Source organism: Mustela nigripes, chromosome 5, assembly GCF_022355385.1.
Source record: "Mustela nigripes isolate SB6536 chromosome 5, MUSNIG.SB6536, whole genome shotgun sequence".
Lineage (NCBI taxonomy): Eukaryota > Metazoa > Chordata > Mammalia > Carnivora > Mustelidae > Mustela > Mustela nigripes.
Window position 1 is genome coordinate 104,865,783 of NC_081561.1, and position 12,739 is coordinate 104,878,521.

The following is a 12,739-nucleotide window of genomic DNA, read 5'->3' on the forward strand; positions in this document are numbered from 1 at the left end:
CCAAAGTAATCTAGACCAAGGCAACCCATGGAACAAGCATGGCATGTTCAAGAATCAGAGGAAGGTTTGGTGTGGCTGCAGGAGAATGACTCGTGGAGTATGATACACAGAGATAAGGCTCAAGCAGCAGGCAGGGTTCAGACAATATGCAGACATGACAGGTTATGGTAGGGAGCTTAGATTTATTCTCAGTCTAATCTATAACAGCCTACACATCTAAGAGCAAACCCAAACCCAAACCAGCTATTTGCATCAGCAGTGTTTATGGTACTGACTCAATTATACTTACAAGGCTAAGAAGAACTAAGGCTGAACAGGGTTCATCACAGAAATACTTTCTAAAATGATCTTACTACCTCAAGTTTGAGTTTCTCAATTTCTTCATTTGCTTCTTTAAGCCGAACTGCATCTTTATCCAGAAGCTCCTGATTTTCAGCATACCACTGTAATCTTTTTTGTAGACGACTGATTTCTTGCTTATGTGTTTCTTCTAAGATTTTTATTTCATATAATTTTTCACCTATAAGATAAAGGAACTCCTGGACTTGATTGTAATTTTCCAAAATATGGAAATAAACTAAATTACATGAAAACCAATGCCTATCTAATGAAAGCATTATGAAAAAACAAGAACAAAAATTATCTTTGCACTGTAATATCCAGTTTAATATATTAGTAAAGAAAGATAAAGATTGTTTTTATAGTCCAAATCCTCAAATTCATAGTAAGATTGGCTGTGTATAAATTATCATTTTCCCATTTTCATTATAAAAGCAAAGTTGTTTCTGTGAGACAATAAATATTAGATCCAAGAGATAATAAACATGAAGAAGTCCTATAATTATATTAAAAAACTGCAATGAGAAACATTAAAGAGTGCTTAGCATGATTTCATTTAATACAGCAAACATATGATGGGCACTATTATAATTCTATTTTACAGATTAGTAAAGCAAATGCAGGTAAGAGGATTTTACTGTACATATCTTACGCCGAAGATCATAATATCACGAGAGAACGACCCTCACTCACAAGGGCTCCTCTGATCCACTTTCTAGCCCTGGGTTCTGTCTTCCTAAACTCTACTCCATAGGTGCACACAAGAGCATGCTTAAGAAGCACATCCCAGCAACCTCCCTCCACCCCTTCACTTCTGCCTCTTTCAATCTGTCAGACCCAGCTCAAATGCCACTCTTCCCTAAAACCCCTATGTAGTACCACAGTACCACATTTCATGTTTATTTGTAATTTTTTTAAATATTAAACTTTTCTGCATTATCTTTGTCTTCCTGGTGGGGAATGTCACAATTATCTTGTTTTCTATAAACACAGTGCAGTGTTATTTTTCATCTGGCAAATACTTGAGAGCCTAGGTTTCAGACTCAGGGATAAAAAGGCAGACTGTGTCCTCAGGAAGGTCACAGTCTAGCTAGGGTGACAAATATGAACATGAATAAACATAAGATGCCACAAATTCAAAATAATCCTTGATTCTTTTTCCTGATCCTGCAATTATTCCTGCTAAAGCCAATCAAATATGCATGCCTATTAATAACTAGTTTTTTAAAAAATTTTCTAAAATTACAATATACTTTAAGGAATATGATTGTGATTCCGTAAGTAATAACAGCAACTATTACTTAAATTCAAGAACACTTACGAGTATAAAGGTAAACTTTCAGCTCAGCATTTTACCTGTTGCATAAGCAATCTGATCTTTGGCTTGGTCTCTCTCTTTCTTCATTCTTTCCAAGTCTACTTCAAGAGCTTGTTTGTCTTGCTTCAGTCTTTTGATGTCTTCCAATAAACTGTTTTTTTCTTTCTTGATGGTCACAGAAATAAAAAAGCAAAGTATTTCTGGCCCCCCAAAATTGTGGTATAGGCTCTCTTTTACCCCGTCCATCCTTAATTCTACATATGTATTTTTATAAATACATGTTTTTTTTTTTTTATAAATACATAATTATTTTTCCTAAATTTAGTTCTGGTGTCATCACTTTCTTCCACCCCACCAAATTACAGTAACTCCCCATAGCCTACTAGATCAATTCCAATCATCTAACTCAATACAGCCTAAAGACCTTTCAATGAACTGTTCTCACTTCTGGATTACTGCAATAACGTCCTAACCGGTGTGCCTCTTCCACTTTCAGCAGCTAGTCTATTCTCACACTAGCCAAAGAAATTTTAATTAAAAAAATACTTTAGTCTAACTGACATACAATAAATATCCTGTTAGTTTCAGGTGCACATCATAGTGACTTGATACTCATATATATTATGAAATGATCCCCATGGTAAATCTAGTTATGATCTGTCATCACACAAAGTTATTACGTTATTGACTAGATTCCCTATGCTGTCTATCACGACCCTATGTCTTATTTTATAACTGGTAATTTCTCCAACCCCCATCTCCTCTGGCATCCCCTGCTTCTGGTAACCAACAGTGTTGCTGCATCTACCAATCTGTTTTGTTTGCTCATTTATTTCACATATAAGTGAAATCATATGGTATTTGTTCTCCTCTGACTTATCACTTAGCATGATATCTTCTAGATCCATCAATGTTGTCACAAATAGCAAGATCTCATCCTTTTTTATGGCTGAGTAATATTTGGTGTTCATCTATCAGTGGATGTTTATGTTGCTTCCATATCTTGACCAGTATAGATGATGCTGCAAGGAACACAGGCTACACAAATCTCTTCGGACTGGTGTTCCCATTTTCTTTGGATTAATACCCAGAAGTGGAATTGCTGGATCACAGTAGTTCTATTTTTGATATTTTTATATTCTATTATATTCTATTTTTGATATTTTATATTCCCACCAACAGTGTATGAGGGTTCCCTTTTCTCCACAACCTCACCAACACTTGTTATTTTTTGTCTTTTTGACCATATATGTGACAGATATGAGGTGATCTCATTGTGACTTTGACTTGTATTTCCCTGATGATTAGAGATATTGAGCATACTTTCATGTGTCTGTTGGCCATGTGTCTGTCTTCTTTGGGAAAATGTCTACTCATGTCCTCTGGCTATTTTTTAATCATGTTATTTGTGTTTTTGACATTAAGATATATAAATTCTTTACATATTCTAGATATTAATTCCTTAACAGATAAATCATTTACAAATATCTTCTCCAACTCTACAGACTGCCTTTTACCTTGTTAATGGCTTCCTTCACTTGTGCAAAAGCTTTTCAGTTTAATATTATCCCATTTGTTCATTTAAGATTTTGTTGCCTTTGCCTGAGGAGACTGGTCTGGGGATGGGGGGGAATGCTAAGAGCGATGTGCAAGAGCTTACTGCCTGTGGTTTCCTCTGGGAGTTTTATGGTTTCAGGTATCATATTCAAATCTTTAATCCATTTTGGATTTTTTTTTTTTTTTTTGAGAGAGAGAGCATGTGCTCATGTATGTGAGCGGGGGAAGGGCAGAGGGAGACAGAGAATCCCAAGCAGGCTCCATGCCCAGTGCGAAGCCTGACTTGAGGCTTGATCTCACGACTCTGAGATCATGACCTGATCCAAGATCAAGGAATAGATGTTTAATTGACTGAGCCACCCAGGTGCCCCTTGAATTTATTTTCATATATGGTATAAGATAGTATCCCAGCTTCCCTCTTTGTTATGTATCTGTTCAATTTTCCTAACATTATGTATTGAACAGACTTTTTCCCCATTGTATATTCTTGCCTTTGTCACAGATCAATTGACCATGTGTGTCAATTGTGGGTTTTTTTTTTTTTCCCCACAAGCTCTCTATTTAAAGAATTGTTTTAAAGAGGTGGTGAGTTTTGTTCCTCTGTCTGAAATTCTCTGGTGGCTCCCATCCCTCTCAGCGTAAATCCAAAGTCCTCACCATGAGCTTCAGTGCCCTGTAGCCCAGCCCTGCTCCTGCCTCTGACCATATCTACCCTAAATCCTCCTCTTCCAACTTCATTCCAGCAAGAGAGACTTCTAGCTGCTCTTTGAACAGAACTAGCACATTCCCACCGCAAGGTGTTGGCATACTGTTCCTCTGCCTTCAATGCTCTGCCCCCAGATAGCCACACGGCTCACTTTTTTACTTCATCAAAATTTCTGCTCCAATGAAACCCCAGGAAGATCTTTCCTGATCCTCTTTATAAAATAACCATCCTCATCCTGACTTTCAGGTATGATGCTTTATTTTCTTGTCAGAACACTCATCACCACCTGACATATGTTTACTGGAAAACAGATTTTATTAATCTTTGTATGAAAATTGCATAAAAATACTTAGCACATTGAAAGCTGAATGAATGCTCAATATGCCCTACTTCATTGCCCCCAGTTCCTCCACTCAACAAAATCATGCTTATCCTTCAAAGCCTAGTTCAAAGGAAGCTATTCCTATCAGCCCCTCCTCTGTGTTCTCCAAAACTTTCACTGCACCTCTAGCACAGTGGTCATTACTTTCTGCGTCATAGGACATTGATTTGTGTACATGCTTCTTCTCTTTAACAGGCTGAGAACTCTATGGGGACCAAGACTGATTTATTACTAATACCTGTATACTTCATGGCACTAAGCACACAGCTGGTACTCAATAAATGTTCACTGAACCAAACTCTTAATTGCTGAAGAAACTCTTGGACTCATAGCAGGACATGCAGCATAGTTAAGTTTCAAAACAAAATTCTTACACAATAAAATTCTTCCAAATTCTGTTATTACTCTACCTTCTAATCCCAAATCCAATCTTATGGAGAAAGTAAATTCACTCATAAAAGCACTTGTTATAACCGTGGTTTCTAGCCGAATCACAGATTGGACAGCATCATTTAACTGTTTAGTCTCCTGTGACTTTCTGTAGATGTCTTTTTAGGAGAGCAGTGAGTTTCACGTTTTTTTTTTTTTTTTTTTTTAAGGTTTTATTTATTTGACAGACAGAGATCACAAGTAGGCAGAGAGGCAGGCAGATAGAGAGTGAGAGAAGGAAGTAGGCTCCCTGCTGAGCAGAGAGCCCGATGTGGGACCAGATCCCAGGACCCTGAGATCATGACCTGAGCCGAAAGCAGCGGCTTAACCCACTGAGCCACCCAGGCGCCCGAGTTTCACGTTTTTGAATGCTCAGTCTCTTTCTACAACTACTTTCTGTTTATTTAATTCAATCAATTTAGAAGTGCTCTCTAGTAGAGTCTTCTTCACGGAATTACAGAGTTTTAGGATTCAAAAGAACTTTTAAACATCTTGAGTTCAGTCATGCAATTGACACTTAAATAAATGTTCACTCTATGCTTGCATCTTTCCAGGGAAGTATGACTTCCTACCTGAAGAAGGCCAGTAACGTTCTGGGTCAATCCTGTGGGCACAGGACTCCGGGCTGGCAAGTACTTGTACTCCCTTGTAAGTTACCATGCACTTTTGGAGAGGGCCTCTGCTCGCCTCGCTGGTATTTATTTCTGCAAATACTTACTTACCTACTTCTGCCTCAGAGATCTCTATTTCTAGAAAGTAACAGGGCCCTTCCTGGTGTAGGGGCTTATGCTTTTCTCCCGGCTGAAAGGCTTAATCTTTGCATAGTTGGCTGCTGCTTCCCTTCAGCTCTCGACTTCTGACATAACTTTCTCAGAGGGTCTCCTAGACCACACTGTAGACTGCTTACTGCCTTGCCCTCTGCCCCAGCCACCCTTATTTGCTATTTTTATATTCTTCGAAGCACCTCTTTCTATTTGTAATTATTTCCTTTATTTACTTATTCTCTTCCCTACTAGAATACATGATCCTAACCAGCAGGGTCTGTGTGTGTCTTGTATACTTATTGTATTTCAATAGCAGGATGAGTGCCAGGAATGTGGCAAGTACTTCATAAAGGCTGATGGAATGAAACTTGTGGTTAACATCATTCCTCTTCCCACCTTGGGATACTAAAAAGAGTGAGCTCATGACCTGTGCTTTTGCTGTGCTTCTATCTATGCTTTATAGAGAACCAACTTGTATTTTAATACTATACTAATAAGTATTAATTTTTAAGGTACAAATTAGATTGTACACACATATAATCAGTATAAGCATTATTATACTATAGACTTCTCTCAGGATAAATTTTTGCTCTAAAATCAACCCAGAACATCGAAGTAAACGAAAATAAAAAGTATATTTACATTATATCTTACAGTATTTGCAGAAATAAATACCTGAAGAATTTTTACTATTATCTTGACCTTTTTTTTTTTTTTTTTTTTAAATTTCTTTTTAGGTTTTTCCTGCCTTTGGTAGTGTCACCATTGGGGTCTGAGATGTAGATTTTTATCCTGAGCCTGGTCACTGGATTTCTTGAATTTGAGAAGTCATCTCTTTTACCATTTCTGGGAAATTCTCAGCCACTACCTTTTAAAAATATTTAAATATATCTTAGCATTTCATATATCTGATATTTTCCATTTTTAGTCTATTTATATTATAGTCTATCCAGTAATCCTATTGAGGTTCTGATGCTGCTGTTTATTAAGTCATCCAGTACCTGCTCATGGTGGATGATTTCTCTGGGTTTTATAATTTTGTGTTGTGAGCATATATTGTCAGTGGGTTTTTATCTGTAGGAATACTGTGTGAGCTGGGTTAAGGGTGTATACTTACTTCTAACTAAGAGCTGTTTTTCATTTGTTTCTTCTAGATACACTAGAGGTTATCATTGACTCAAGACCACAGGGCATTATCTTTTTCAGTTTGGGGATGACCAACCCTCGCAGGTAGTGTAAACTCAAATACTAAAACACACATGAAAGCACAAGGGATGACATTTGTATTGAACAATCAGGGAAGCACTAGCAGAGGAGACCTTCTCTCCCTCCCATCTAGTGATCAAATTAAAACAAAAAATCTTCTTGACAAATCAGCCCCATGCGAAGGTGGGTAGATGTTTTCCTAGTCTGCTGCCATACTGAAGGATACGGCCTGTTGAACTCCCACGTGTCCTGTCTCCACTTTGCTATTAAAGCTCCAGCCTGCCCGTGGCTACTGAACTGCTGGCCTGGGAGCAGATGTTTACTGTTAGGTTTTTATTCTTTTTTTTTTTTTTAAAGATTTTATTTATTTATTTGAGAGAGAGACAGTGAGAGAGAGCATGAGCAAGGAGAAGGTCAGAGAGAGAAGCAGACTCCCCGTGGAGCTGGGAGCCCGATGCGGGACCCGATCCCAGGACTCCGGGATCATGACCTGAGCCAAAGGCAGTCGTCTAATCAACTGAGCCACCCAGGCGTCCCTACTGTTAGGTTTTTATCCCTCCCATATTTCTGGCCTCTGGAGAGTTCCCTTACTTTCTTGAAAGCTTTTATATTACGCATTTACAAGATGTTTATTCTATTTTATCCAGCATTTTCTGATGTTTTTAGTGGAAGTTTTAGTTTCCTATCTGTCAGAAAAATATTTCAAAACAGCACTTTTAAAAGGTCACTAATAACAATTTGAATAAAGCTAATGTTTGGGTTGAAACCACCGTCTTCTTTTTTAATTTTTTTCTTTTTAAAGATTTTATTTATTTATTTGACAGTGAGAGACACAGTGAGAGAGGGAACGCAAGCAGGGGGAACGGGAGAGGGAGAAGCAGGCTTCCCGCCGAGCACGGAGCCAGATGACGGGCCTGATCCCAGGAACCTGGGAACATGACCTGAGCCAAAGGCAGGTGCCCAAAAACTGAGCCACTGTGGTTTTCCAAGCCTTCATAAAACACAGCGATATTAATTTCTCTTTTCACTTGCTATTTCTGAGGTCTACTGGCAAGGGAGTTAGGGGGAGTCCAACCATACATTCGTTCTTCTAACCTATATGCCTAACTACCTACCTAATCATGCTATACATGCATACGTGCACCTGAAGAGAGTTGCCAGAAGCTGCATTTTATATACCACAAAAGCCTACTAAACATGTTATTAAACTGGGGTATGTTTAGACTTCCATGTAACAAAACTTTATCTAATTTCTTGTTAAAAAGTGGTATGTAATTGGTATTTTTCTAATTCATGCAGTCATTCAAATAGGTTAGAAGGGCTTTTTAGTCTCGTGCCAAGGTTCTTCATGGGAAGAAGTGGGGAGAATTAACTACGCTTCCACAGGGGACAAGTCTGGAAATGCAGCAGTGCTTTTGATTCTTATAATCACTGGTGAGTGCTATGAACATGTGTTTCCTGGGGACAGCGAAGACAAAAACTGCAATACATGGAACAGTTCTGCTTCAAATAGAATTAACCTGCCCAAAATTCCAAAACTTTTCCCACTGGTAAATACCACTTTAGAAAATTCTAAGCCATATCCTTTATAATACGATTCAATAAAAATAAAGAAAAAAGTTATGGAGCAGCTACTGTATCTCCTATCAGTGTTAGGTACACGGGATAAAATATTTGTAGACACAGTCTGCCTTCCAGAAGTGCAGAGTAAAAAGCCAACTAACGTTTTAAGGTGAACAATCACCTTCAAAGTATTTTCCTATTTTAGCTTATATTTCCAATAAGGAATTTCTTTATATAAGGTATATGCCCTAAGTAAGGTTATGCCTCCAATATGGCTCCATGTGATGATCACTAGATGAGAGGCTGGATTATAAAGAGGATGCCACTGAAAACCAGTATTATGTCATTGTCTCTACTAAGGTCATGTGTATATTAAATGGTAATTTTATTTCTTTATTTAAAAAAAATTTTTTTTAAGATTTTACTTATTTAAGAGGGGGAGAGAGAGAGCACGCATGTGTGCATGAGTTGGGGAGGGGCATAAAGAGAGAAAGAAGCAGACTTTCCATGGAGCAGGGAGCCCAATATAGGGCTCGATCCCAGGACCCCGGGATGAAGACCCAAGACAAAGGCAGACACCTAATGGACTGAGCCACTTAGGCACCCCTAAATGCTAATTTTAGATATACCTTCATTTTTTAATGGTATGAAATTTGTAACAGATTTTATCTATTCATAAATTACAAAAAAGGATTTTTTTTTCACATGTAGAAATTTCAATAAATTATTTACTATCGTTATGCAACTTACCTGTGTCGCCCGTAGTTCTGCTAACAGATCTGTAAAATTCTGGGTTTTGGTGGGTTCTGAATCTTCAGCTACTTGAGACAGGAACCGACTTCTGTGCATCTGTTCTCTGATTTATTTTGAAATTAGAAAGATTTTTTTTTAAACAAAGTACTTGTTTCAATGCAAAATATATAATTCTTAAAATTAAAAAAATCTAATGGACATTGCAACTATTTGAGCCACTGAAGAGAAAAAGGTTATTTACTTTAAAGATTAAAATACTAAAAGAATTACACTCTAAGGGAGATGTTTTTTCAATTTAAAGGAATCGAAACCTAACATCTTCCTTTATTTATAATATAAAGATACTTTTTAATTCTTGGAGGAAAAAATTCCCAATGTCCCAGAAAGATGTGCTGCATTCTTCCTGTGGTATTACCTCATCCCTGCCTCATCATTCTAGATTCCTTTAGAAGAAACACAAATCACAAATGACAAACAAAACCAAACACAGTCTATTATTTGAAGTCAGAAACAATTTTTCTGGTTTTCCAGAAATATTATATAAGGAGTTTAGGAATACATTTAAAATAATCTAATCCTAACGTAAAGAAACCATCTATTTCATCATGAAAGTGCCTTTAAAGGTGCAGTTTGGAATCCAGGAATAGATCTTTTCTTTTAAACCAACATAATATGTGATATTTCAGAATACTTTGTGGCTTGAAAAGAAATCAGATATAAATGCTTTCATGCATCAGTACTGTGCAGATTATCACAACTGACTTGGGGTCATAGAGTCAAGGCCAAAGAAGCTTCTTCTAATAGCAGTCCTATCTAAGTGATTAGGTGTCTATGTGAAGGGACAGAAAACTGGTGAGCCATTTCCTAAAAGAAGATAGTACCCCAACTTGCCCATGTTTATGAGTTCAGCTTTTTCACTTAAAAAAATATGTTAAAGCTGGATGTAGTCACATCTAAACAATCTTACAGCCTGAACTCTGGTTCCTGAGTAGGTCCTGGTGCTCCCTGAGCCTGCCATGCTGAGTGCCCATTGATAACAACTCACAAGGTCTTCTCCGGAGAAATGCTCTCAGCCAAATAACAGCCTCTGCCCCCCTGGCCTAGAGGACATCCCTCACCCACCCCTTTCCCACGGCATACCTCAGCCAGTGACTGACTAGGTTGAGAGTATAAAAAGTTGCTCCCCTTGCCCCAAACGGGACCAACTCTGTGATGCAATCTGTTTTCCTCAGCTTTCTCATTAAGAACAGAATAAATACAGCCAGTCTCTGGCTAAGACTTAGCTTCCTTCCCCTTATCCATTCTTGCTTCTCTTGTTCCCCTTCTCCTGAGAGTTATCCTCAGAATAACAAGAAATATTATTTAGAATAAGAAGAAATCACCTCCATAAGGATCCCTACCTCAGGCTCTACTTCTATGGAACCTGACCTACAACATTAAGTGAGAGTTGTAGGATACATGTATTTTTAGTATTATTAACCACATAGTTTCTTAGGAAGTGCTTAAGCATCTCAGGCTTAATGACTCGTCAAGAGGAATACTGTGTATTCAATTTCCTAAAACTGATGTCAAACTCAAATATGAGTATGCTGAAAATACTAAAATATGTACTACTAGTCATCTAGTATTAAAAGAAAAATACACTGAATATTAAACCTATAAAGTTACAAACTATAAAGAAGTGTAAAACTTTTTTCAGTTCTAAGTAAAAATGTATTTTTAATGTAACAATAAAATGATTAGAAATAGTCTAAATATATTTTGATTTTACAAATTCAGAAAGGACTTACTTTAAGGAAGCTAACTCACTGAATAAATTCTGGTTTTCCTTGAACATTCGCTCCTCATTTTTCTTGTTTTGTTCTTGGAGATCTTTCACTTGATTATACAATCTTTCATTTTCCTTTTTGTAAACAGAAAATTGCATTTTAGTTAAAAGTCATTAGTACTTATATAGCATAAGTATATATGCTCAGAACAGATACATCCTTTACATATTTTTAAAGTCTTTTAAATTTATTGTTTTGAGCAAGCAAAACCTTTTTAAAACTCTTTATATCATCTCAGAAGAAAACCTGTTATCTGAAAACAATTCTTTCCAAATGCTTACTTGAAAAAAAAAAAAGTTGCAAAAATTCCCAAAGCCATAGATCCTAATATCAGTACAAAGTGTTGTCTCTCACAGGAGCAAGGAGGCGAGTGGCTGCAGAAATAACCACTGCAGAAGGGTCAGGGGCAGAAGGGTCCACTGTGACTGTCTGCATCCTCTTTTTTCTGATTCTAACCCAGCTCCCTGCAATAAGGTGAACAGGACACAGGTAGCCACAATGGCTTGTTCCGTGCTTGTTTCTGGAACTTTCTATGAGCCGGGAGTTAGAGAACAGGTATTTCTGAAAGTGTAAGGACAGGCAGAGCACAGACTAGAGCCAGTTCTACACCAGCCTTGGACTAAAGAGTGACTCAAACCAATCTGTGATTAGGTGCTGTGGCTTATTAACTTTTTTATAAAATTAAGAATCTGATGAAAACCAAGGACCTTTGAAATTTAATAAAAACTATGGACTGTCTCACCACATCTGACCTACTGCTTGGTAAGATGGTCCGTGCTTAAATACCTGCAACGTAAGTTACACAGATATGCAAGTTTTGTGTTATATTTGTGGGAGAAGGTAGCTGGCACCCTTATGGGTCTGTGAAATACTCCTTAAAAATGTGTGCTCTCGGGGTGCCTGGGTGGCACAGTTGGTTAAGCAACCAACTCTTGGTTTTGGCTCAGGTAGTGATCTTGGGGATCATGGGATCAAGCCCCAGGCTGGGCTACACACTCAGGGAGGAATCTGCTTGGGATTCTCTCCCTCTTTCCTTCTGCTGCCCTCCCCACCCCCACCCCATGCTCTTGCTCTAACAAATAAGTAAGTCTTTAAAAAACAAAAAAATAAAAATAAAAATGGGTATTCTCTACAGCAAGATCACAATGGCAGGCAAAGGATCTGGGGCAGTGTGCCCAACAAAATCAGTATTTCATCTATAGGAAATCACTGATATTGCAAATCACTGATAAGACAATGCTTTCTCCGGTTAGCCTCAGATGATAATGCTTATTATTGACAGGCTTGATGCTTAAAAGTATGAGTAATGAGTTAGAAAGAGGTGAGGGGAAGTCAGGGAAAAAAGGGGAGGAAACTAAGATGAAGTTTTGTGCTGGGGATTACTAAACCCGTCCTGGCTGACTGGCTGGTCAGCATCACCAAGAATCCGTCACACATGGCAAATATCTGCCTTCTGTAGGACCCACAGATTTTTCTCATTTCATTCAAATTTTTTCACTGTCAGAACATTGGCAATTAATTTCAGATTTGTATTTCTGAATAAAATACCCAAACTAGTCAATATAATCTACTGAAAACAATTGCAGAAAACTAAAGAAAAATAGGGCAGTGTCTAAGGAATATGGCTATTAAAAATAGTAATAAGGGACATTTACTAATTGGTTACTGTGTGCCAGTAACTAAGAGGTTGGTTTGCACTTTCTTATATTTTATTTTTTTGCGCTATCTTATTTTAATTTCAATATCATACTGTTATTACCATCCCTACTCACAGATGAGGAAACTGGCTTAGAGAGGTGAAGTGATTTGCCCAAGGCTGCAAAGCAGTGGAGTGAGGACTAACACTGGATTCTCTGAATCCAGAACCCATTCTCTTAACTTAATTATATACCC

The 12,739-nt window shown here is 37.6% G+C and overlaps 1 protein-coding gene across 1 annotated transcript in view; it reads right to left on the reverse strand.

The window, feature by feature from the left end:
* CEP162 (centrosomal protein 162) overlaps positions 1-12,739 on the reverse strand; it is a 100,704-nt gene that overhangs the window by 31,533 nt on the left and 56,432 nt on the right. The window contains exons 17-20 of the mRNA XM_059401012.1: positions 10,808-10,920; positions 9,015-9,120; positions 1,696-1,822; positions 357-520 (exon numbers count right to left, since the gene is read on the reverse strand). Coding sequence (XP_059256995.1) covers positions 357-520; positions 1,696-1,822; positions 9,015-9,120; positions 10,808-10,920 — 510 coding nt within the window. The remainder of the gene's footprint in view (positions 1-356; positions 521-1,695; positions 1,823-9,014; positions 9,121-10,807; positions 10,921-12,739) is intronic.